This window comes from Cherax quadricarinatus, chromosome 77 (assembly GCF_038502225.1).
Source record: "Cherax quadricarinatus isolate ZL_2023a chromosome 77, ASM3850222v1, whole genome shotgun sequence".
NCBI classification, from domain to species: domain Eukaryota; kingdom Metazoa; phylum Arthropoda; class Malacostraca; order Decapoda; family Parastacidae; genus Cherax; species Cherax quadricarinatus.
In genome coordinates this window covers 3206097-3231268 of record NC_091368.1, presented here as the reverse complement: position 1 = coordinate 3231268, position 25172 = coordinate 3206097, and the positions used below count along the sequence as shown (strand labels likewise).

At 37.2% G+C, this 25172-nt stretch overlaps 1 protein-coding gene across 11 annotated transcripts in view; it reads left to right on the top strand.

The window, feature by feature from the left end:
* Positions 1 to 22554, top strand: part of LOC128701947 (titin homolog) — a 94508-nt gene extending 71954 nt beyond the window's left edge. For 8 of the 11 annotated variants that reach the window (XM_053795922.2, XM_053795918.2, XM_053795916.2 and 5 more), the window contains 4 exons: positions 6424 to 6507; positions 11427 to 11499; positions 14899 to 14963; positions 16542 to 22554. In XM_053795922.2, coding sequence (XP_053651897.2) covers positions 6424 to 6507; positions 11427 to 11499; positions 14899 to 14963; positions 16542 to 17108 — 789 coding nt within the window. In that variant the 3' untranslated portion in view covers positions 17109 to 22554. The remainder of the gene's footprint in view (positions 1 to 6423; positions 6508 to 11426; positions 11500 to 14898; positions 14964 to 16541) is intronic. The other 3 variants (XM_053795917.2, XM_053795920.2, XM_053795919.2) reach the window with 3 other exon arrangements.
* Positions 22555 to 25172: the final 2618 nt, after the last annotated feature.

Below are 25172 nucleotides of genomic sequence, written 5' to 3'. Positions count from 1 at the left end.
ACACGCACAAACGTAGATCTACATTTGAGCAGTTTAAGGGTTAAGGATGATGAGTTATATTATGTTTTCTTTCTTATACAGCTTTTGTTAACTTATAAGGAGTAGATCTGGTTTGCTCTGTTTTTCATTTTTACATACAGTATACATATTATCATTATTATTATTATTATTATTATTACAATCATAATTAAGCGCTGAACCTACGAGGGTCATATAGTGCAGCACAGTATACATATACAGTGTAAATAACTTGTATTAAGTAAAAGCAAAGTAGATGTTATTATGTAGACTTCCATTAGAATGCTTTGTCTCCTTGTTCTTTCCACACTACATTAAGTTTTTTATTATCACCATTGGTCACAACATAGTGTGTGAATATTTCTTATCCAACGCTTAAAACTATCCAGCTGGGCTGTGGTTCGTATGTCAGCTTATGTGCGGCCAGCAGTAACAGCCTTGTTGATCAGGCCCTGATCCACCACAAGGCCTGGTCATGGACTGGGCTGCAGGGGCATTGACCCCCCAAAACACCCTCCAGATATATTCCAGGTAGCCTATTCTCATTAAGTTTACTTAGGTACAAGTACACGTAAGTTCAATTATCATACATAATAACGTGTGTAAATTACCCACCATGGTAACCTGAAAAAATCAGACGGAGTGACTTATTTCCATTGGGGATCTCGTGATATCTTATTAAGTGGGCAGTAGTCCAAAGATTAGAGAGGCACATAGTGTGTCCAGGAACTGAACACTGTGGAGTCTTATTATACACTGGCATTTCACCCATGATGTGATTTCCATCATGTGTGATGTTTCTAACACATCTGTATTGCAGATTTTTTTGTTCATAAATGCTGCATTTTTTAAGTAATTTTCCCATAGTTTGGATGTTGAGTTTGCTCAAAAGACATCGTAGGGTGTCCCTTTGTTTTAGTCATTTGTTTATTTTAAATGAGGTGGAACCAAGCTGTGGTGAACCAGTGGATGCCCCACCGGTCAATAAGTTGACAAGTAACAAATAACTCATAAAATCGTAATAACACGGCCAGCTGGCCAAGTGGCTTACACACTGGCCTGGAGTTTTAGGACTTGCCTTGGGTTCAACCCCCACCCGTTCTGTGGTTTATGTAACAAATAGCCATGTTAGGAAACACTCGTCCTGTGTCCTGACAAGCAACGTCCTCCTATTCCCCTTCCCACCTTTGCAGTCAGCAATTAATTAGTTATTGCCATTGTAATCTTAAATTAGGCTCTTAAATGCTCTGCATATTAAGGGGCTTTTTGCATGCACACCTAAATGTCATTCATCTTTGTACAAACATTGTGTCAAGCTGAAATAAACATTATTATTATTTTATTATTATTATTATTATTATTATTATTATTATTATTATTATTATTATTATTATTATTATTATTATTCAGATCAGCACAAGTAAGCCAGCAATCACTACTGCTGTGGCACCATAAGACCATTGTCTCCCACCTTCCCGTGTCCTCGGACACACCATCTCGCACCTTCATCATAGAGACTATCACAGGTCATCCTGTGACAGTGACCTGTGTCACAGTTTTTATCCCTATAAAACTAACAACAACAACAATAAACATAAATATAACTTACAAATTTCAACTCATATGTATAGTTAATTTTTTAATTTGCACTTTTCATTTAGTATTTCAATATTCAAGTTTTCTGGTATTTTGTTCTCAGTGTGACAGTGAGTTAAGGGGAACTACACTAAACTCATTACATACTCAACTTCTTATATGTTTCTCTAAATTCGTTTAAAATAATCACTTGTAACCTTGCATGTAAGTAATGTATTTAGAGTAATATTGAATTACATATACGTATATGTTTTTCTTTTAAAACCTCATAGATAGTTTTCAAGTTTTCAAAACTTATTTTTATGAGGTACATATTAGTTTTTTGGCCAATAACTCAAAAGCATTCTTAGAAAATTGCTTTAAGTTTGTGTGTGTTTTATATTTTCAGTAATTTTTGACCTGTAGCATCCAAAATAATGGCCTAAGGTGCATTAAGGGACCAATACACCACCATATTGGCTATTAATGTGAGATTTTTGTATAATTAATATAATTATTTATAATCTGTTTAGAGCTCAGCTTAAGAGTCAATATAGGATATTTTAAAGCATAGTGTAGATTTAAATTTTGTACTTAGCAAATGCAAACCCAGGTTTTTGATAATTGTTGTTATGTCTGTGGAAAGAGGTCAACAGGGAAAGGTCATACAGCAGTGAATGATAGAGGTGAGAGATAGGGTTTTGAGAGAAGGGTGTCAGCTGGAAAGATGCTGTCATGGTTTATGAGATAAGTTGGTGTCAGATATACAGTAAAGGTCCTACTGTCAGAGAGATGGGTAAGAAGTGTTGTATAAGTGATTTTTTGTGTGTCACTTGGAAATACTGATAAATATGGTTCAAATGTACTCATCCACAACTTTTTAATAATACAGTAATAATAATAATGATGATAATAATAATAATAATAATTATAACAGTAGTAAGAATTTAATCACCTATGAACTAAACTCGAAGAAGTCATAGTGTTTAAAAATTTTTGAGAAGGGAAATCCATACTTATTCATGTGCCTACTACATACACAGAACAATACACGCAAATATAAACCCCCCCACTCAGACTTCTCACCAACCTAAACAGGACACATGACCACAACACAAGACACAGATCTCTTTTTGATATACCTGGTGTCCATATCACACTGTGTAGAAACTCTGTGCACATAAAGGGCCCCAAAATATGGAATTCATTACCAGAAGATATTAAAGTAACCCAGTCTGAAAATCAATTTAAGACTCTTCTCAAAAGCCACTTAATCACCCTAGACTAAATGCTAAATACTCAGTACACACTTACTCACCTATATACTCCCACATCATAACTGAAACAATCACTTTGAACCTTTTATCCATTGTTGACAGGAATATAATTGAATCATTGTTTTGACAAAAAGCATTTTCGAATACAGTGGACCCCCGGTTAACGATTTTAATCCGTGCAAGAGGGATAATTGTTATGCGAAATAATCGTTATGTGAATGAATTTTCCCCATAAGAAATAATGGAAATAAAATTAATCCGTGCAAGACGCCCAAAAGTATGAAAAAAAAATTTTTTTACCACATGAAATGTTAATTTTAATACACACAAACTGAAAAAGGCATGCACACTTACATGACACTTACTTTTATTGAAGATCTGGTGATGATTGATGGGATGGGAGGAGGGGAGAGCATTATCTTCTTACTGTTTAGAAGGGGAATCCCCTTCCATTAGGACTTGAGGTAGTAAGTCCTTTTCTGGGGTTACTTCCCTTCTTTTTTTAATGCCACTAGGGCCAGCTTCAGAGTCACTGGACTTCTTTCGCACAAGATATCTGTCCATAGTGGCCTGTACCTCTCGTTCCTTTATGACTTGCCTAAAGTGTTTCACAACATTGTCAGTGTAATAATCACCAGCACGGCTTGCAATAGCTGTGTGAGGGTGATTTTCATCCATGAAGGTTTGCACTTCAAGCCACTTTGCACAGATTTCCTTTATCTTTGTAGTAGGCAACTTCTTCAATTTCTCTCTCCCCTCCTCTGAACCAGTTTCCCCAGGTCTGGCCTCTTGCTCTTGAAGTTGATCTATCAGCTCATCAGTGGTTAGTTCTTCATTGTCCTCCTCCACCAACTCTTCCACATCCTCCCCACTAACCTCCAACCCCAAGGACTTTCCCAATGCCACAATGGATTCCTCAACTGGCACAGGATTCTCAGGGTTAGCCTCAAACCCTTCAAAATCCCTTTTGTCTACACATTCTGGCCACAGTTTCTTCCAAGCAGAATTCAAGGTCCTCTTAGTCACTTCCTCCCAAGCCTTACCTATAAGGTTTACACAATTGAGGATATTAAAGTGATCTCTCCAAAACTCTCTTAGAGTCAGTTGAGTTTCTGAGGTCATTACAAAGCACCTTTCAAACAGAGCTTTTGTGTACAGTTTCTTGAAGTTGGAAATAACCTGCTGGTCCATGGGCTGCAGGAGAGGAGTGGTATTAGGAGGCAAAAACTTCACCTTAATGAAGCTCATGTCCCCATAAAGTCGCTCTGCCACGTCTGTAGGATGACCAGGGGCATTGTCTAACACCAGGAGGCACTTAAGTTCTAATTTCTTTTCATTTAGGTAATTTTTCACATTGGGGGCAAATGCATGGTGTAACCAGTTATAGAAAAATTCCCTAGTGACCCATGCCTTACTGTTTGCCCTCCACAGCACACACAAATTATCCTTGAGGACATTCTTTTGCCTGAACGCTCTGGGAGTTTCAGAGTGATACACTAATAAAGGCTTCACTTTGCAATCACCAGTAGCATTGGCACACATGAGAAGAGTAAGCCTGTCTTTCATAGGCTTATGTCCTGGGAGTGCCTTTTCCTCCTGAGTAATGTAGGTCCTGCTTGGCATTTTCTTCCAGAACAGGCCTGTTTCATCACAATTAAACACTTGTTCAGGTTTCAGTCCTTCAGTTTCTATGTACTCCTTGAATTCCTGCACATATTTTTCAGCCGCTTTGTGGTCCAAACTGGCAGCCTCACCATGCCTTATCACACTATGGATGCCACTACGCTTCTTAAATCTCTCAAACCAACCTTTGCTGGCCTTAAATTCACTCACATCATCACTAGTTGCAGGCATTTTTTTAATTAAATCCTCATGCAACTTCCTAGCCTTTTCACATATGATCGCTTGAGAGATGCTATCTCCTGCTAGCTGTTTTTCATTTATCCACACCAATAAGAGTCTCTCAACATCTTCCATCACTTGCGATCTTTGTTTCGAAAACACAGTTGAACCTTTGGCAAGAACAGCTTCCTTGATTGTCTTTCTGGTGCCCACAATAGTAGCGATGGTTGATTGGGGTTTCTTGTACAGCTTGACTAGGTCGGCTATACGCACTCCACTTTCATACTTATCAATTATCTCTTTCTTCATTTCTATAGTAATTCTTACCCTTTGAGGTGTAGGGTTGGCACTAGAAGCTTTCTTGGGGCCCATGGTCACTTATTTTCCAGAAACAGCACGCACCGAAAATACTGTAATAATACGAAATATTCCGAGTGTATGCTTGGATGTTACCGCGGAGGCTGGCTGGTAAACAATGGGACGGGCGGCACATGTGAGGCTGGCTGAGGGCACATTGGACGCGTCTCGGACGAAAATCGGTGAGCGGGTTTTTAATCGGTATGCGCGGCAAAAATTTTGCGATAAAAGTAATCGGTATGCGGAAAAATCGCTATGTGATGCCATCGTTATGCGGGGGTCCACTGTACTATATATCTTTGTATTATACAAATTTTTATTCATTTATAATTAATATTCTATTGTACAACTATGAAATAATTACTATCCTAATGCACAAATAACCCGCACATAAAAGAGAGAAGCTTACGACGACGTTTCGGTCCGACTTGGACCATTGACAAAGTCACACTCACGGTATTGTGCCTTTTTTGTTATTTACTATCCTAATGTACAGCTTTGATATACTCCTTAGTGTTAAGTAGACTGTAAGCCAATAATGTTAAGTTGGCCCATAATGCCTAGGCATAATAGTGGCTCTCTTTGTATTGCAACCCACTATTGTAAATACAAAATCTCAATGTACTGTTTACAAAGACATAAAATAAATAAATAAATAAATAAATTGCTCATGATAATACTATATTTCTGATTCATTCATTCATTAGAGGTTTGCCGGTACTTCCGGCCCGGGTCTTCTCCATATGGTGACCCGACCGATATAATTATTATTGTTACACTGTATTAATGGGAAATACTGAACCCCATAAAGGCAATACAGCACTTGAGGAGTTGAAGATAATCATATTTGTTACTTGAAATACATTGCATAATTAATAGGTTTCTTTTGTGCTTACCATTTTATTCATGCACCCATGTAATATCTACATTATTTGTGAGGCTCAAAGAAATAAAGCATCATCATTATTGAGGAAAGATAGGGTAGGCCCAGTTCCTTGAAGTCTTTCAGTAGTGTCTAGGTAAGCTCCTTGCATGTTCCTTGGCATGCAATAAAACACATATAGTACACGTCGGTCCCTAATGTATATCTGGAATGATATTAACCATATGTCCAATAGTAATCAAGGAAAACTGTATATACAGTTACATATATTCCTCCAGGTCACCCTGCCCCAGTGGGACATGGCTGATGTGTTAAAAAAATATACATTTATATCCATTCGTTTCTAAGAGAGAGAGACCGGATTTTCCCAAGTTATCCAATATCATTCACAGTCTGTGAAGTTTTTTGTCATATGCAGCAACGTTTAACAAATAAAATTACAGCATAATCACACTGTCATATATTTTCAAGAATGTAGTGGTGAGCGACATCCTTAAGAGAGAGAAGCAGCTCACATCTATCGAGAAAAATCACACACCCGCCGGTGCAGCCAAGGTGGGTCGAGGTATTTCGTAAATTATCCTTTTTTCTACATTTATTATTATTATTATTATTATTATTATTATTATTATTATTATTATTATTATTATTATTATTATTATTATTTATAATAAAAAATAAGCTCTAAACCCACTCAACATTTATCAGATGCATTGATTTTTTTTTTTTGTTAATGGCCATTTTATGTATGTGTGGTGAGTTCATATTTGCTTTAAAAATAAAGATAAAGATTTTATTTCTTAGAAAATTTTTCAGTGTGTAATTGCAGTTTCGGACAGACTAATCCTAATACTTTAAAACTACTGAAGTCTAGACAGGATAAGAGCGGTTATCTTTTTTATTATTTATTATTTTACCTTAATACTAGTGCGAGTTAGTCAAAATTGAACGTTTATAAGAATAATAATCTTGATGTTGCACATAACAAATAACAATATTACTTTGTACAAATTGATCACAAAGTAATATTTTTGGAATATATTTTTGTCTCCGTTGTTTTCATCAAATGCAAGACAAATGCATGTTCTAATAAACTTGCAAATAACATTACCCCAAAAAACTGATGTGTTCAACTTTAATTTTAATTATGAAGCTGATTGTACACTATTAATGTGACTGAAAGTGTGATCACTGTTGATCCTGCCAGTCTTTACACCCTGTGTGATAGTCATATTAAAAATTGTATTTCTTTTTGTGATACAAAAATAATGTAGCTTTTATGATTGCAATTGAAAAAGTTCCTCTGATATTGCATTACTCATTTTTTTTCAATAAACTGGCTATCTCCCACCAAGGCCGGGTGACCTAAAAAGAACAACAAAAGCTTTTCTTTTTAAATTTAATAATTTATACAGGAGAACGGGTTACTATCCCCTTGCTTCCAGCATCTAGTAATGTATACAGGAAAAGGGGTTACTAGCACGTTGCTGCAAGCATTTTAATTGCCTCTTACGACACATATGACTTACAAAGGAGGAATTACGTTATTCAATTTTGTATCCAGTTTTTCAGTTACATTTAAAAAACATCTCTCTATAAAAGAGCTTTCTGTATTAAAATTTCTGAAACTGCAATAAAAATTTAAAAATATGAAAATATGGGAAAATCAAGGTATTTGAAAAGGTCTGTGTATCAAGTTCCTGGTTTTGTGTTTACTGAATCAAAGAAACTATGTGTAATATGTGTACTTGTAATATTGGTAGGAGACGTAGGTCTCATATCTGGGTTGGTCTCTCACTCAGCTTACACACTGAGGTCCGTGGTTCAGTGCCCGGTACAGGTGGAAAAAATCCATACCACGGGTGGGGTTTGAACCTACAGTCAGAGAGTCATAAAACTCCAGACCGATGCGTTATCCACTGGGCGAGCTGACCCAGTGGATAATGTGTCGGTCTGGAGTTTTATGACTCTCTGACTGTGGGTTCAAGCTCCACCTGTGGTATGGTTTGTTTGCAATCATGTCACTGCAATTTTGTGAGACAGGTGGAAACATTAGGCATGTCTCCTTATACTTACTGTCCCTGTTCACCTAGTAGTAAAATAGGTACCTGGATATTAGTCGACTGGTGTGGGTTGCATCCTGGGGACAAAATTGACCTAATTTGCCCAGAATACTCAGCATAACAAGGGGCTTTCTATATAGAAGTATGTCATTGCTGTCAGCTATGGTCATGGCCTGTATACCTTGTACATGTACTAATAGAAATAAAGATTATTATTACTAATCTTTTATTTCATTATTTATTTTATTAACATATCAGCAGTTTCCTACCAAGGTAGGGTGGACCAAAAAAGAAAAAACTTTCACCATCATTCACTCCATCACTGTCTTGCCAAAGGTGCACTTACACTACAGTTATAAAACTGCAGTATTAGCACCCCTCCTTCAGAGTGCAGGCACTGTACTTCCCATCTCCAGGACTCAAGTGCTGCCTGCTGGTTTCCCAGAATCCCTTCATAAACATTACCCTGCTAACACTCCAATGGCACGTCAAGTCCTAAAAACCATTTGTCTCCATTCGCTCCTATCTAACACGCTCACACATTCTTACTGGAAGTCCAAGCCCCTTGTACACAAAACCTCCTTTACCCCCTCCCTCCAACCTTTCCTAGGTTGACCTCTACCCTGCCTTTCCTCCACTAAAGATTTATACACTCAAAGTCATTCTATTTTGTTTCATCCTCTCTAAACATCTGAACCACCTCATCAACCCCTCCTCAGCCCTCTGGATAATAGTTTTGGTAATCCCACACCTTCTCCTATTTTCCAAACTATGAATTCTCTGGATTATGTTCACACCACACATTGTCCTCAGACACAACATCTCCACTGCCTCCAGCCTTCTCCTTGTTGCAACATTCACCCATATAAGAGCGTTGATATCACTGTACTCTCCAACATTCCCCTCATTGCTTCCATTGCTTCCTATATTCACTTTCAATTTTCTTCTTTTACATACCATACCAAACTCATCCATCAATCTCTGCAACTTCTCTTCAGAACCTCCCATAAGCACAGTGTCATCACCAAAGAGCAACTGTGACAACTCCCACTTTGTGTTAGATTCTTTATCTTTTAACCCCAAACCTCTTACCAACACCTGAGCATTCACTTCTTTTACAACCCCATCTATAAATATATTGAACAACCATGGTGACATCACACATCTTTGTCTAACGCCTACTTTTACTGGGAAACAATCTCCCTCTCTCCTACATACTCTAACTTGAGCTTCAATATCCTTGTAAAAAAAATTTCACTGGTTTCAGTAACCTACCTCCTATCCCATACATTTCCAACATCTGCCACATTGCCCCCCTATCCACCCTGTCATACGCCTTTTCCAAATCCATAAATGCCACAAAAACCTCTTTACCCTTATCTAGATACAGTTCACTTATATGTTTTACTGTAAACACCTCTACCCTTCCTAAAGCCTCCTTGTTCATCTGCTATCCTACTCTCTGTCTTACTCTTAATTCTTTCAATAATAACTTTCCCATATACTTTACTAGGTATACTCGACAGACTTATTCCCCTATAATTTTTGCATTCTCTTTTGTTCCCTTTGCCTTTACACAAAGGAACTATGCATACTCTCTGCCAGTCCCTAGGTACCTTACCCTCTTCCATACATTTATTAAATAAAAGCACCAACCACTTCAAAATTATATCCTCACCTGCTTTTAACATTTCTATCTTTATCCCATCAATCCCAGCTGCCTTACCCCCTTTCATTCTACCTACTGCCTCATGAACTTCCCCCACACTCACACTGGCTCTTCGTCACTCCTACAAGATGTTATTCCTCCTTGTCCTATACATGAAATCACAGCTTCCCCATCTTCATCAACATTTAACAGTTCCTCAAAATATTCCCTCCATCTTCCTGATACCTCTAACTCTCCATTTAATAACTCTCCTCTTCTATTTTTAACAATCAAATCTATTTTTACCTTAGGCTTCCTCAACTTATTAATCTCACTCCAAAATTTGTTGATAACATCTCACCCACTCTCTCATTTGCTCTCTTTTTACAATACTTCACCACTCTCTTAACCTCTCTTTTCCTCTCCATATACTCCTCCCTCCTTGCATCACTTCTACTTTGTAAAAACTCTCATATGCTAACCTTTTCTCTCTTACTACTCTCTTTACATCATCATTCCACCAATTGCTCTTCTTCTCTCCTGCACCCACTTTCCTGTAACCACAGTCTTCTGCTGAACAGTCTAACACTACATTCTTAAACCTATCCCATACATCATCAGCCCCACTGCCTATGCTCTCATTAGCCCATCTATCCTCCAGTAGTTGTTTATATCTTACCCTAACTGCCTTCATTTTCCTTGTATCCCATCTACCTTTTACTCTCACTGTAGCTACATCTAAAAAGTGATCTGATATGTGGCCCCTCTATAAACATGTACATCTTGAAGTCTACCCAACAGTCCAAACTACATCAATATCTACCAATACATAGTCCAACAAACTACTGTACTGTCATTACTCCCTGCATCGTATCTTGTGTACTTATTTATCCTCTTTTTCTTAAAATATGTATTACCTATAACCAAACCCCCATTCTATAGTAAGTTCAATCAAAGGGCCCCCAGTATCATTTACACCTGGCACCCCAAACTTACCTACCACACCATCTTTAAATGTCTATCTTACTTTAACATTTAGGTCCCCTACCACAATTACTCCCTCACTTGGTTCAAAAGCTTGCTTAACATCTCCCAAAATCTCTCTCTCTCTCCTCTATGCTCCTCTCTTCTCCAGGTGCATACACACTTATTATGACCCACTTTTTTGCATCCAACCCTTATTTTAATCCACATACTCCTTGAATTTATACATTTATATTTATGCATTAATTATACATATTAATGAAATTTTTGTATACTACATTTAAGTAATGATAGTATTTATGTAATGTGCATACATATCTTAATGTTTGTTTTAGAGGATGCCTATTAAATATTAACAAAAGAATGCTACAGCCATTGCATACACCATGCAGTGACCTGGTTAACTATCAATCAAAATAGCCACTAAAATGAAAATTATCTTGAAGGATGTTAAAATAGATTTGATAAGGGAACTTTTCTGAAATATGTCTTCTTGACTGCATGTTTTATGAGAGAACAGTTGTGTAATTTATGTGTGTGTGTGTGTGTGTGTGTGTGTGTGTGTGTGTGTGTGTGTGTGTGTGTGTGTGTGTGTGTGTGTGTGTGTGTGTGTGTGTGTGTGTGGGTGTGTGTGTGTGTGTGTGTGTGTGTGTGTGTGTGTGTGTGTGTGTGTGTGTGTGTGTGTGTGTGTGTGTGTGTGTGCATATGTGTGTGTGCATGTGTGTGTGTGCATGCATGTGTGTGCGTGGATCATTAAGTAATTTGTGCCATTTTCTCAGCAGAACGAGGATAGTCCGACATCGAGCAAAGGCTCAAGCCCCGACATGGACGAGTACGAGGTCATAGTTAAAGGTTCGTGATTAATTAATATATATATATATATATATATATATATATATATATATATATATATATATATATATATATATATATATATATATATATATATATATATATATATTCTTTCTTTCAACACACCGGTCGTATCCCACCAAGGCAGGGTGGCCCAAAAGGAAAAACGAAAGTTTCTCCTTTCAAATTTAGTAATATATACAGGAGAAGGGGTTACTAGCCCCTTGCTCCCGGCATTTTAGTCGCCTCTTACAACACGCATGGCTTACGGAGGAAGAATTCTGTTCCACTTCCCCATGGAGATAAGAGGAAATAAACAAGAACAAGAACTAGAAAGAAAATAGAAGAAAACCAAGAGGGGTATGTATATATACGCTTGTACATGTATGTGTAGTGTGACCTAAGTAGAAGTAGCAAGACGTACCTGAAATCTTGCATGTTCATGAGACAGAAAAAAGGACACCAGCAATCCTACCATCATGTAAAACAATTACAGGCTTTCGTTTTACACTCACTTGGCAGGACGGTAGTACCTCCCTGGGCGGTTGCTGTCTACCAACCTACTACCTATATATATATATATACAGTGGACCCCCGGTTAACGATATTTTTTCACTCCAGAAGTATGTTCAGGTGCCAATACTGACCGAATTGGTTCCCATAAGAAATATTGTGAAGTAGATTAGTCCATTTCAGACCCCCAAACATACACGTACAAACGCACTTACATAAATACACTTACATAATTGGTCGCATTCGGAGGTAATCGTTATGCGGGGGTCCACTGTATATATATATATATATATATATATATATATACACGTATATATATATATATATATATATATATATATATATATATACACGTATATATATATATATATATATATATATATATATATATATATATATATATATATATATATATATATATATATATATATACAGGTACCATCCATCTTACGACCGAGTTCGGTTCCAAGAAGCCGGTTGTAAGTCGAAATGAACGTAAGTCCTGTATTTTATACTGAAAGGTTTAGGATAAACACTGTGTACAACACAAACAGTTGTTTATTTCCCAGAAATTTGGCATAGAAAACAAGGTCGTAAGTTGAATGGTCGTATGTCGAGTAGGTCGTAAGTCGGATGGTGGGTGTCTCCCACCAAGGCAGGGTGACCCAAAAAGAAAGAAAATCCCCAAAAAGAAAATTCTTTCATCATCATTCAACACTTTCACCTCACTCACACATAATCACTGCTTTTGCAGAGGTGCTCAGAATACAACAGTTTAGATGTATATACAGGAAGGCCCCGCTTTACGGCGTTTCACTTTACGGCGTTCCGCTAATACGGACATTTCAAATTATGACCAAAACTCACTATACGGCTCCCCCCACCTGACTTTCTAATACGGTCACCGTGCCCCACCCTGTTTGTTTACATTCTCCATGAGCTCAGTAAGCACTAAGTCTCTCCATTTTGTCTGGAAACTCCAAAATTTCAAATGTTTTTAAAAGTTATTTCATATTTTATATATACTCTGATAATTATACTTATGTATACCTGTACCTAAATAAACTTACATACATCAAGTCATTTAAATGTCGTATATTACGTTAATATACACATTTTCATTAATCCATCCATGATATTTTTTTCAAAATTATATAATAAACACGATGCATAACATATAAATAAGATAAATACACCCCACAGTAGAATAAATAAACATAAATGTGAGCTGTGTAGCAGACGACTTCCACAAGTGGTGATAATAACAATACTGAGTCTCATTAAATGTCGTATATTACGGTAATATACACATTTTCATTAATCCAGCCATGATATTTTTTTCAAAATTATATAATAAACACGATGCATAACATATAAATAAGATAAATACACCCCACAGTAGAATAAATAAACATAAATGTGATCTCTGGTAGCAGACGACTTCCACAAGTGACGCCATAATAACAATAGTCACGGAGTCTCATTAAATGTCGTATATTACGGTAATATACACATTTTCATTAATCCATCCATGATATTTTTTTCAAAATTATATAATAAACACGATGCATAACATATAAATAAGATAAATACACCCCACAGTAGAATAAATAAACAAATGTGAGCTGTGTAGCAGACGACTTCCACAAGTGGTGATAATAACAATACTGAGTCTCATTAAATGTCGTATATTACGTTAATATACACATTTTCATTAATCCAGCCATGATATTTTTTTCAAAATTATATAATAAACACGATACATAACATAAAAAGATGATAAATACACCCCACAATAGAATAAATAAACATAAATATAAGATGTGGGAGCCTGGTTTGTTTACATAACTCTGCGCCTGTCACCTCTCATGTATTCATTCTTTCTCTCTCTCATTTATTCGTTTTATCTCATTTACTTACTCCTGACCCTACATTAAGACTACAAATATTTTAAGGTAAGTAATGAGTGAACTGTATATACATTTTATCGCTCTGGGATGCTTAAATATCATAGAATAGTATGTGTGGGTGGGGTGGCCTGGTGAAATAGCCTGCCTATTACAATACATACCACACTTGATTTCTTACAATAAATACTACTTGTCTCACCCTAGATTAAGACTATAAATATTTTAAGGTAAGTAATGAGTGCACTATGTGTGTATTGTACCTTTTTATTGTTTTTTGATGCCTGGTTCTATTGCTAACTTAATATATGTTAGTGTAAACTTGTTATCTAGTGTTTGTATGCATTTATAAGTGGAAAAAAAGGGTGTTCCACTTTACGGCGATTTCCGCTTTACGGCGCTAGCCTGGAACCTAACCCGCCGTATAAGTGGGGCCTTCCTGTACGTATAAAGATACAGAACATATCCCTCCAAACTGCCAATATCCCAAGCTCCTCCTTTAAAATGCAGGCATTGTACTTCCCATTTCCAGGACTCAAGTCCGACTATATAAAATAACCGGCTTCCCTGAATCCCTTCACTAAATATTACCCTGCTCACACTCCAACAGCTCGTCAGGTCCCAAATACCATTCATCACCATATTTGTGGTTGTAAGAATTGTTTAGCATATTTACCACATTTTTGATAAGTAAACAAGTACTTATAATGGATACTATTTAATTGTTGCTCATGTTGTGTAGTGCCCTAGTGATAGACATGGTGTTTCGGCTCCTTATGAGTTAATACCTTGAGTATACCTGGAAGGGGGTTTCAGAGGTCAACATCCCCATTATCAGAGCTTATTCCTTGGGTAACGTTGAAAATGGGTTGGCATATATTTTTGTTAATGGGCTTGGGTTTGAGAAGGACCTGCCTAGTATGGGCCAGTAGGCCTGCTTTAGTGTTCCTCCTTTCTTATGTTCGTATGTATGTTGCAGATGAAGATCCTGCGCGTACCATCACGGAAGAAAAGGTGACTGTCAAGGTGCCTTCTACAGCCAAGGTGTGTATAAGTGGTTTAGAAAATCCACAAGTTGATAAATGAGGCACTTGTGCAACACCTGGGAATCTTTATTCTGGAAATGTTTCACCACACAGTGGCTTCTTCAGTCCAGTGCAGAGAAAGGTGGAAGATGAGGAGGAGTTTGAGGCAATCAGTCCCTCAGCCTAGAGTCAATGTATTCTGTCCATCAGTCTTGACAAACTCCTCCTCATCTTCCACCTTTCTCTGCACTGGACTAAAGAAGTTACTGTGTGGTGAAATGTTTCCAGTATAAAGATTCCAAAGTGTTGCACAAGTGTCTCATTAAATAAGGTAATTATAGGACGGTAGTAAATGCTGACAAGTAGAAGCAGTCACTGGTGGTGGACAATTCTTTATAAGACAACATTTCTACCACAGCCAGACTTTATCAAATACACAAAACTGTAAGAACACGATTGTTAGGAAACCATGAAATGGGTGGGTTTTGAACCCATAGTGAGTGAGAACTCACCATGGGTTCAAACCAACACTCGTTCCATGGTTTATCAAATATTAAAAAGCCTTGAGCAAGAAGTTGTAGTAAAATCATTCTCTGCTACCAGTGTCTTTATTTTGTGCCATGATAACAAATGTACAGTATTGAGAAATAAAAAGTCACAATACCATGACTGGAAGAATTCACAAACTTACTTTCACTTAAGAGAAGAAGTTCATGACTACACTTCAGTAGATCCTGAACCATTGTCAAGTCACGCTTGAGTGAGAAAAAGGTAGAGAAGGCCACAAGTCTGAAATGTCATCATGAGTTTTCTCTTCTAAGTGCAGATTATTAGTGGAACACACAGTATTATTATTATTATTATTATTATTATTATTATTTTTTTTTTTTTCAACAAGTCGGCCATCTCCCACCTAGATGGGGTGACCTGAAAAGAAAGAAAATCCCCATAATGAAAATACTTTCGTCATCATTCAACACTTTCATCTCACTCATACATAATCACTGTTATATATCCAAGGAGAAGCACTACAGCTGCATCGGTTATACAGCACAAGGCATACCTCGCTAATACGGCACTTTGCTTTAGAGTATGTACTTCATTAATGCGGTGCTTTTCATTATACGTATTCATGTTTATTATTTTCAGTGCTTGCCGAAAACAATACAGTACTGTAGCATTTTTTCATTTATTATTTTTACCTCTGCATCATTTTACTAGGGCTAGTGCTATTGCACACTTAATAAATGATAGTGTAAATAGGTTTTTAGGCTTTTATTTTCACTGGCAAGTGAAAAACGGCTGATTTGCTTTAGGGCAGCAGTCTGGGGCCTAACCCATTGTATTAGCCAGGTATTTCTTTATTAAGTTATGAATATTTATTCTAGAGTCAGAAATATATGATCATGAATTCATTTCATAACTGGGAATTGACTCGTGCACTTTTTTTGTGGGAAAAATATGAGTTTCGGGAAAATAAAAATTGATGAGAATTTAAAATGTTTGAGATTTGAATTTTCTCTTGATGAAATAAAAATTTGTCAATATTTTTCCATTTTGTGTTTAGTTAAAATTAATTGTCATGTTATTTATTCAGGGCGAGGCTACCAAACTACGAGGTCAAGAAGCTGAAAGCAATGAAGAAGAAGAAGAAGAAGAAGAGGAGGAGGAGGAGGAGGAGGAAGAGGAAGAAGAAGAAGAGGAGGAGGAAGAAGAAGAAGAAGAAGAAGAAGAAGAAGAAGAAGAAGAAGAGGAAGTAGAAGTAGTAAAAGTTGAACAGAAGGAAGTGGAAAAACATAAAGAAAAGAAAGAGGAAGTGAAAAATGTGCAAGTGAAAAAGGCTGTAGAGGAAGAAGAGGAGGAGGAGGAGGAGGAGGAGGAAGAAGAAGAGGAAGAGGCAGAGGAGGAAGAGGCAGAGGAGGAAGAGGAAGAGGAGGAAGCAGAGGAGGAGGAAGAAGAAGAGGAGGAGGAGGAGGAAGAGGAGGAGGAGGAGATACAAAAACACAGTGTACCTACCCGACAGCCACCACCAGTGACCAAGACTCCCCAACAGCCTTCAGTAACAGCCACAACTCTCACAGACAGTACAGCCAAAAGTGTCAAAGAAACAGCCACACCGGACACAAAAGATAACACCGAACAATTGCATCCGAAAACCGAGTGAAATCGTTTTTTGCTAAAAAGAAGGCTAGTGGCGAAATTTGTACAGATGAACATCATATAGGAAGTTACCTATTTTGGATGTCATGAACTGTATGTCCATTAACCATGTCCAGTTTAGATTTAAAGCAAATGCTAATATGCATTAGATATACAGGTGCTCCTTGACTTACGATGGGGTTACGTTCCGACGAACTCAGCATAAGTTGAAAATGTCATAAGTTGAATATGAATACAGTATGCTGAATAAATAAGTAAATAATGTTACTGAATAAGTAAATAAACAAATAATTACTGTAACTAACTAAATACCAGTATTGAATAGCAAATAAATGAATAAAAGTTATGGACTTACTACCTTTATGCTCGGTAATTATCTTAAATTTCACCTCCAAAGTAATTGCTTTTGTACCATCATAAAGTTGAGCCATTGTAAGTCAAGCAGCACCTGTAATGGCTTCTTGGAGCAAATATTGCTACAGTGATCCTCTCTAGTCTCCGACCATAAATGACTATTGCACTGAAAATCAAAGCAGGAACTGGGTCTGTTCAAGAAGGAGATGATTGCAGTTGTGATCCTCAGTGTACCTGGTCAAGCACATGTACGGTACGAGGTAACTTACCCACCAAACGAAGGCTTCACTATGGCAAGAGAAACCTCATGTTTGTTATGCCCACAATGTATATAATTCTGTGATAATAAGTGTCGGCTTAAATAACAAGGATAACTTTTCACCTGGTGAGTTGTGAATTGGTTCATTGACAGTATTTATAATAAATATTTGCATATGCCAGATGTGTCTAAAGTGAAATTAAGTAAATTTAAAAGAAATTTAAACTATAGATATTGAAATTCTAGTCTAGCAGGAGAACAAGGAAGGTGAACGAACACAATACACAAATGTAAATATTGTTTTGAAAAATTATTAAAATGTATAAGTGATACATAGGTTAAAATATTATGAATTATATTTTATTTTTTGTCTTTAAACTGTTGCAGTTTTTTATTTCAGAAGTTTTGTATAACATTAGAAATATCAGTTGTGCAATTAATTGTTCAGAAATACAGTGTGTCCACAAAATCCTTTTCCAATTTTCAATGTTTCTTGGAATAAAATGGTAACACGAAAATGCAGTTTTCTGCATGTGTTGGTTGTTGCCTCACACACAGAGCATCTGTGGTTCAGTCCCTGACCAGGTGGAAATGTTGGGCATATTTCCTTACACCTGTTGTCTCTATACACTTAGCAGTAAGTAGGTACCTGGGTATTAGTTGACTCTTGTGGATGGCATCCTGGGGGACAAGATTGAAGGACCACAATGGAAATAAAACAGACAGTCCTTAATGACACACTCACTTTCTTGGGTTATCATTGGTGGATAACTCTCCCTTCTAGGTTAAAAACATGAACATATTTTATCATGTCTAATCTATGTAACCTCAACATGCTCATGTCAAGTGCTCCATTATGCAATTAGTCGATACCCCAGTTTATACCATGTATTGGCCAACATGTCGATTCTGACTTATCTGCTGTCATTATTTATTATACTGCAATGTTTTAATGTCAGCTATTGGTATGCAAAAAGCATAATCCTTCACAAAACCCTAAAGATGTGATGTAAAGCCCATGCTTGGGCTTTCGTGCCAAGTTAACCTGTCGAAAACTTTGTCACGATAACCATACTGTTGTGTGACCCGAATAGGATTAGTGCTTAAACTGATTATTTTGTTTTTTTACACTATCAAGAGCAGAGACTTGCATTTTTGTACCTTATCATAGTATTGTAACAAATTTTAAAAATGAATAAAGTCCTTTGTTGACACCCTGTATGATTATAAATATTGAAGACCACTGATGAGCTCACAAAAAATATTAGTTTATTATATATGGGTACTGTGTTTCTTTGTAACTGCATTATAATCCTGGTTTAGCACTGTACTCTGGATATTTTATTTTATTTAACATATGTGGTATACTGCAGATATTATGTATAATGCGAGAGATTATGTGAGGCCGGATGATCGTGTCAATCAAGATGTCAAATAAGATTTTAGAGACTTAGATTGGAAAGTTGCAGCCTCATAATGGTCAAACAGTGCCTGAGGAATGTGTGGTAATCAGGTTTAGTCCAAGGAAATTGAGGGAAGCTCCAATTCCATGGATTAAGAAGGTTCCACACCTGGCCCTGGAAGGGCCAGAGAGGATGTCAGTGCTGTTGATTCCTCTTATATAAGATCTCACACTATTGCTCACTAATGTACTCACTAAAGCACTGGTACTCTCACAGAATACTGCACTCATAATTATCTGCTCTATATACTTTATGAGCCATACGAGTTGAGCGCATTTTGTGAAAATAATAAAGCGCTTTATTGTTAATGATGTTAGCAAAATCTAATCTAGTCTGATAGAAATTGTGACTGAAACACTCTGACTATTTCTGCATGAGTGCATTGTGTTCAGTGTATCTCTTTCATTAACAGGCAAAGTGACTCAATAATAGACCAGGATGGACCGAAACTCTTCTAAAAAATGTGTTTTTTTTTTTAATTGACCATATCAGCCAGAGCCAGGTTTAGGAAGGTCGCAATTTTTTGTCATAAGGTCCAGCATCCCACTGAGTTAAAATTAATGGCATCTGTTAAATAAACAGTGAAACCTATTGTAATGTGTGTGTATAATTATTATTGATAATTAGACACATGTACAACACTTGGGTATCTTTATTGTGGATACATTTTGCCACACAGTGGCTTCATCAGTCCAAGACAAAGAAGAATGGTGAAGATCAGAAAGAGTTTGAGGTAATCAGTCCCTTAGCCTAGAGTCAGTGTAATCAATTCATGAGTCTTTCAGTCTTTCAAGATTGACTTCAGGCTGAGGGACCAATTACTTCAAACTCCTTCTGATCTTCACCATTCTTCTTTGTATTGGACTGATGAAGCTACTGTGTGGCAAAACATTTCCACAATAAAGATGTCCGAGTGTAGAATATGTGTGTAATTGATCAACTTGTCAGTTCTTTGAACTGTTTATCTACATAATTATTATTACAGCACTGAATGCATGGTGAATCTGTATATAATAATATTAACAATGTTAATGTTACTTCATGGCAAATTTTACAAATCAGTCAGGTTTGACAGTATATCAAGAACACTGCTTAATTCCTATTAATTAAAAAATGCTCAAAAATTCATGTATCATTATAATTTAGACAAATATCAGAACATTTGACAAATATTTTTGCTGCATTTAGCCGACTGTATGCAAACATGAGGAGATATACGTCTTAATTTCAGAGCATCTGAAGCTTTTAATCAAGGTTAAGTACCAGTTAGCATCTCTTCCATTAGCTATTAATAAAATACAGTTTGTGATGGACGAAGGTTTCCATAATAGTTATCATATGTCAGCCTTGATTACAACCCATACTTCTAAGATAACACGTCTTTTACTGTTACTCAAGTCAGTCGGTAAAGTGACTGTCACACTCAAAATGCGATTGCCAGGTTTTTGCTATTGTGCTTCCTTGGTCCTCATGGTGGGTCCCCATTTTATATTTAGTCATGACAACATACTTGGAGTCTACCTGGAGTGTACCTGGAGGGTGTTCCGGGTTCAAAGCCCTTGCAGCCCTGTCCTTGACCAGGCCTCGTCACATCTTTGTGTGTTATTACATTTATTGACATATCATAATTGGTTAAATAACATTTACCTAACGTAAACAGCATATGTGGAAAACCTGGCTGCTTGAGCATATAAAATACCATAAAAACTATTGTTGGTGTTGGAAGGAGACGTTGATACAGAACCTTATACAGTGGTACCTCGAATTACGAACTTAATTCGTTTCTGGAAGCTAGTTGAGTGCCAGTACCGAACGAATTTGTTCCCATAAGGAATAATGTAAATTAGATTAATCCGTTTCAGACCCCCAAAAATACACTTACAAAAGCACTTACAAAAAATACACTTACATAATTGTTTGAGTTGGGAGGTGTTTGAAACTCAAGGTACCACTGTATATATAAAACTGACATGTACATAATCACTCAATGGTTACAATGCTGAGTTAACTTGTTGAAAATTGTATAGTAATTGTAGTTGAGTACCGTTTCCTCTGGCCATAGTTTACACAGCCGAGCCTGTCCACAGGCAATTTATAAATACAGTACTTACTATGTTATACTGTATACATGCACACAGTAATGCAGTATAATCGCAAACAGGCGATCTTAACAGTGCAGAACAAGCCACATTGAGGAGTTAAGCATTTCCACCCAGTGTGTCTTGCCCTGCATGTATACAGTCACTATAATTTTTGCATTTAACCTTTTTAGCAGCACTGACAGATTAATTTCAGGTTTTTATCACCATATTTGCTACTTTTTGTAACCCACAATATACAGTGTATTCACATATTAATTTTCTTATAATACCTAAAGCATATTTTCTGGTTAAGTCTGTCAAAGTTCCTTAATTTGTGTATGTTCGTCCTCGACACAAATGTCGTTGTAGCTACTTTAGTGGAGAAGTGAAGTGCGCAAGAGAGTATTAGCATTTTTTTTATGTTATGAATAATATAATTAATGGAGTGTTATGGGTTTTATGCAGAATGCACGTTTGTATGATTTTTTTGGGGAAAAGCAAAACTGACTTTATAGGATTTTCTGTCAAAGAAGAACTCCCTCTGAAAGACTAGTGAGTCTTAAGGTGAAAACTGAAAGCCAGCCATATCGTATTCACTGGCAAATTCAACAGTGTTAAAAAAAAGCCCTGTGACATAAACAATAGACTTTTTTCTACCAGGTTTGACAATTGATATGAAAAATTTCAAACTTATTCAATGTTACATAGAATTAAACTGGATAATCTTATATTGCTCAATTTTTTTTAATACAGTAATATAGTACCATACACTTATAAAAACAAATAAGTTAAAACAAAATGTAGATATAGCTTGGAGAATCCCGGGTAACTCAGTGACGTATTTATTTTCCACGTAGCTTCCATTTATTTCCAAAATAGTATTTTATTAAATGTTTATACACTCTGAATTTATCCCTAATAGAGCGGTATGACTCGTTTTCATCATTGCCAATAATTGTAGTGGCTTATTGACTTTCGTTATTCGTGTTTGTAATCCGATTGCACCATGAAATGATCCCTAACTTTAACCTGTTTTCACATAAAACATATTGTTTGTCATCAGGTTTTTTCTGATACCATATGTGAGGCTTGTAGTAAGAGTGAGTCCTGTAGAGCACAAGGAGCGGAGACACAATAATTGGTTGGTTTTGGTTTAGTGTGCAGTAGTAACACAAACAATATTACTAGTCACTTACTATCTAGTCCAAGAGTATCTGGTCAGTAACTGTTCATGTGTTTACACAGAAAGATTTGTGAATCTGTACGTATTAAGTTAATAAAATATATCATGCCCTAGCTTTTTCATTTATCAGAATGTAAGACTTTCTCACTAAATATGTTGGCTACAGTAGAGTATGCTGGAGTGAGGGTGCTTAACATTTTTAACGATTACAGATTCCCATTGGACTGCCCAATATGTCTCCATACCCTGTTTGCTAGAATGTGGAAATCATCACCACCAGTCCTCTTAAGTACCAGTAAGACTTCAAAAGAAGTCAGTAACTTGGTTTTACTTTACATATAGATAGCTAGAAACAGAAGAGTTTTTTTTTTTTTTTTTAATTTTTCAGAGATTAAGTCCCATACCCCCATTATTTGGTTTCTTATGGATACCCCTGGTTAAGAACCCCTTCTGTAGTGCGTAGCATACACAATACTATGTGTGTTGAGGCTTTATATCCATAAAACAAAAGTTTATTTCTTTGCTAAGGTACAATGTGTTTTCCTGGAGTTTACCTGGAGAGAGTTCCGGGGGGCAACGCCCTGGGGGCCCGGTCTGTGACCAGGCCTCCTGGTGGATCAGTGTTTACATTTCATATATAAATTTGGTTGGTATAAAAAAAGCCACTATCATGCCAGTTGTATAGTAACTGTAGTTGAGTACCATTTCTTCTGACCATAGTTTACATGGCCGAGCCATGACAGTTCTCGATGGTGCACTGACCTGTGTAAGCATGTTTAAGAGTGAGAGGAGACTTAATGGACATGCTGTTGGAGTGTGAGCAAGGTAAGTTTTATAAAAGGATTCAAGGAAACTAATCAGCTGGATTTGAGTGCAGGAGGTGTATAATATTGACCAGAGCTTAGAGTCACATGAAATACCAGTTAATCAATTATTACAATCAAACCTAAGTGCTAAACCCAAAAGAGTCATATGTACAATATCAGAGACCTTTAAAAGTACTGCTTTAACCCCCTTTTGACAAAGGAGCCAGCAGTGTAATAGACTAATATTACCAATATGCACTCACCTCATACACTCCCCTCAAGGAAAGTTCCTTGACGTTGGAACCCACAGGCGCTGTATAATCCCTATGGGTTTAGCGCTCCCCCATGATTATTATAATAATCACCTCACACTGAGTGTCTATGGTTCAAACCTCACCAAGGGTGGAAACGTTGGGCACTTAAGAGTAAGTAGGTATTAGTCAACAGGAGTGGGTGGCATCCTGGGAAACAAGATTGAATGACCACAATGAAATAAGACAGTTCTCAATGACACACTGACTTTCTTGGGTTATCCTGGGTGGATAACTCAAGAAACTAACTAACTGCTCTGAGCACACTAAGAGATCACAATAAGTGTCAGGGGCCCAAGACTGTTCAACTGCCTCCCAGGATACATAAGGAGGATTACCAATAGACCCCTGGCTGTCTTCAACAAGGTGCTGGACAGGCACCTGAAGTCAGTACCTGACCAGCCGGGCTGTGGTTCGTATGTCAGTTTACATGCAGCCAGCAGTAACAGCCTGGTTGATCAATCCCTGATCCACCACTATGCCTGGTCCTAATACTGATCCTTGTGGTACCCTGCTTGTTACTCTTCCCCATTCTGATGCCTCTTCCCAGACAATCACACTGTTTCCTTCACCAAAGGTACTCCTTGATCCACTGGCAGTTCTGTAAGACCCTTACTGGTTTAGTACTTAGTTATGATTATAATAATTTAATCTACCGAAGTACGTTCCTTGTTATTCCTGCCTCCACCTCAAGTGTTCATTCCAGTCTCTTGTGAGGTACAGTATCAAATACATTCTTGCAGTCTAAGAAAATGCAGTTCACCCAACACTCACATTCTCTCTATCTCTTTCTTTCCTGTCTAACTTATATTACTTTGTCATGTATGCATGTAGTGACTATGTAATGTATGTACACTGTACATATACATGTATGTTAGTATGTACTCACCTATATGTGGTTGCAGGGGTCGAGACTCAGCTCCTGTATGCATGTGTGTGTATGCATTTATGCATGTAAAATTTTGTGTATGGATGTATACTTGTGTACTCACCTAATTGTGGTTGCAGGGGTCGATACTCAGCTCCAGGCCCTGCCTCTTCACTGATTGCTACTAGGTCCTCTCTCTCTCTCTCTCTCTCTCTCTGCTTCCTGAGCTTTGTCATACCTCGTCTTAAAGCTATGTATGGTTCCTGCCTCCACTACATCACTTGCTAGGCTATTCCACTTCCTAACTACTCTATGACTGAAGAAATACTTCCTAACATCCCTCTGACTCGTCTGAGTCTTCAACTTCCAATTGTGACCTCTTGTTTCTGTGTCTCATCTCTGGAACATCCTGTCTCTGTCCACCTTATCTATTCCACGCAGTATTTTGTATGTCGTTGTCATGTCTCCCCTGACCCTCCTGCCCTCCAATGTCGTCAGTCCGAGTTCCCTCAACCTTTCTTCGTAGGACATACCCCTGAGCTCTGGGACTAGCCTTGTTGCAAACCTTTGCACTTTCTCTAATTTCTTGATGTGGTTGACCAGGTGTGGGTTCCAGACTGGTGCTGCATACTCCAGTATGGGCCTAACATACACAGTGTACAGTGTCTTGAACGATTCCTTACTGAGGTATCGGAACGCTGTTCTCAGGTTTGCCAGGCGCCCGTATGCTGCAGCAGTTACCT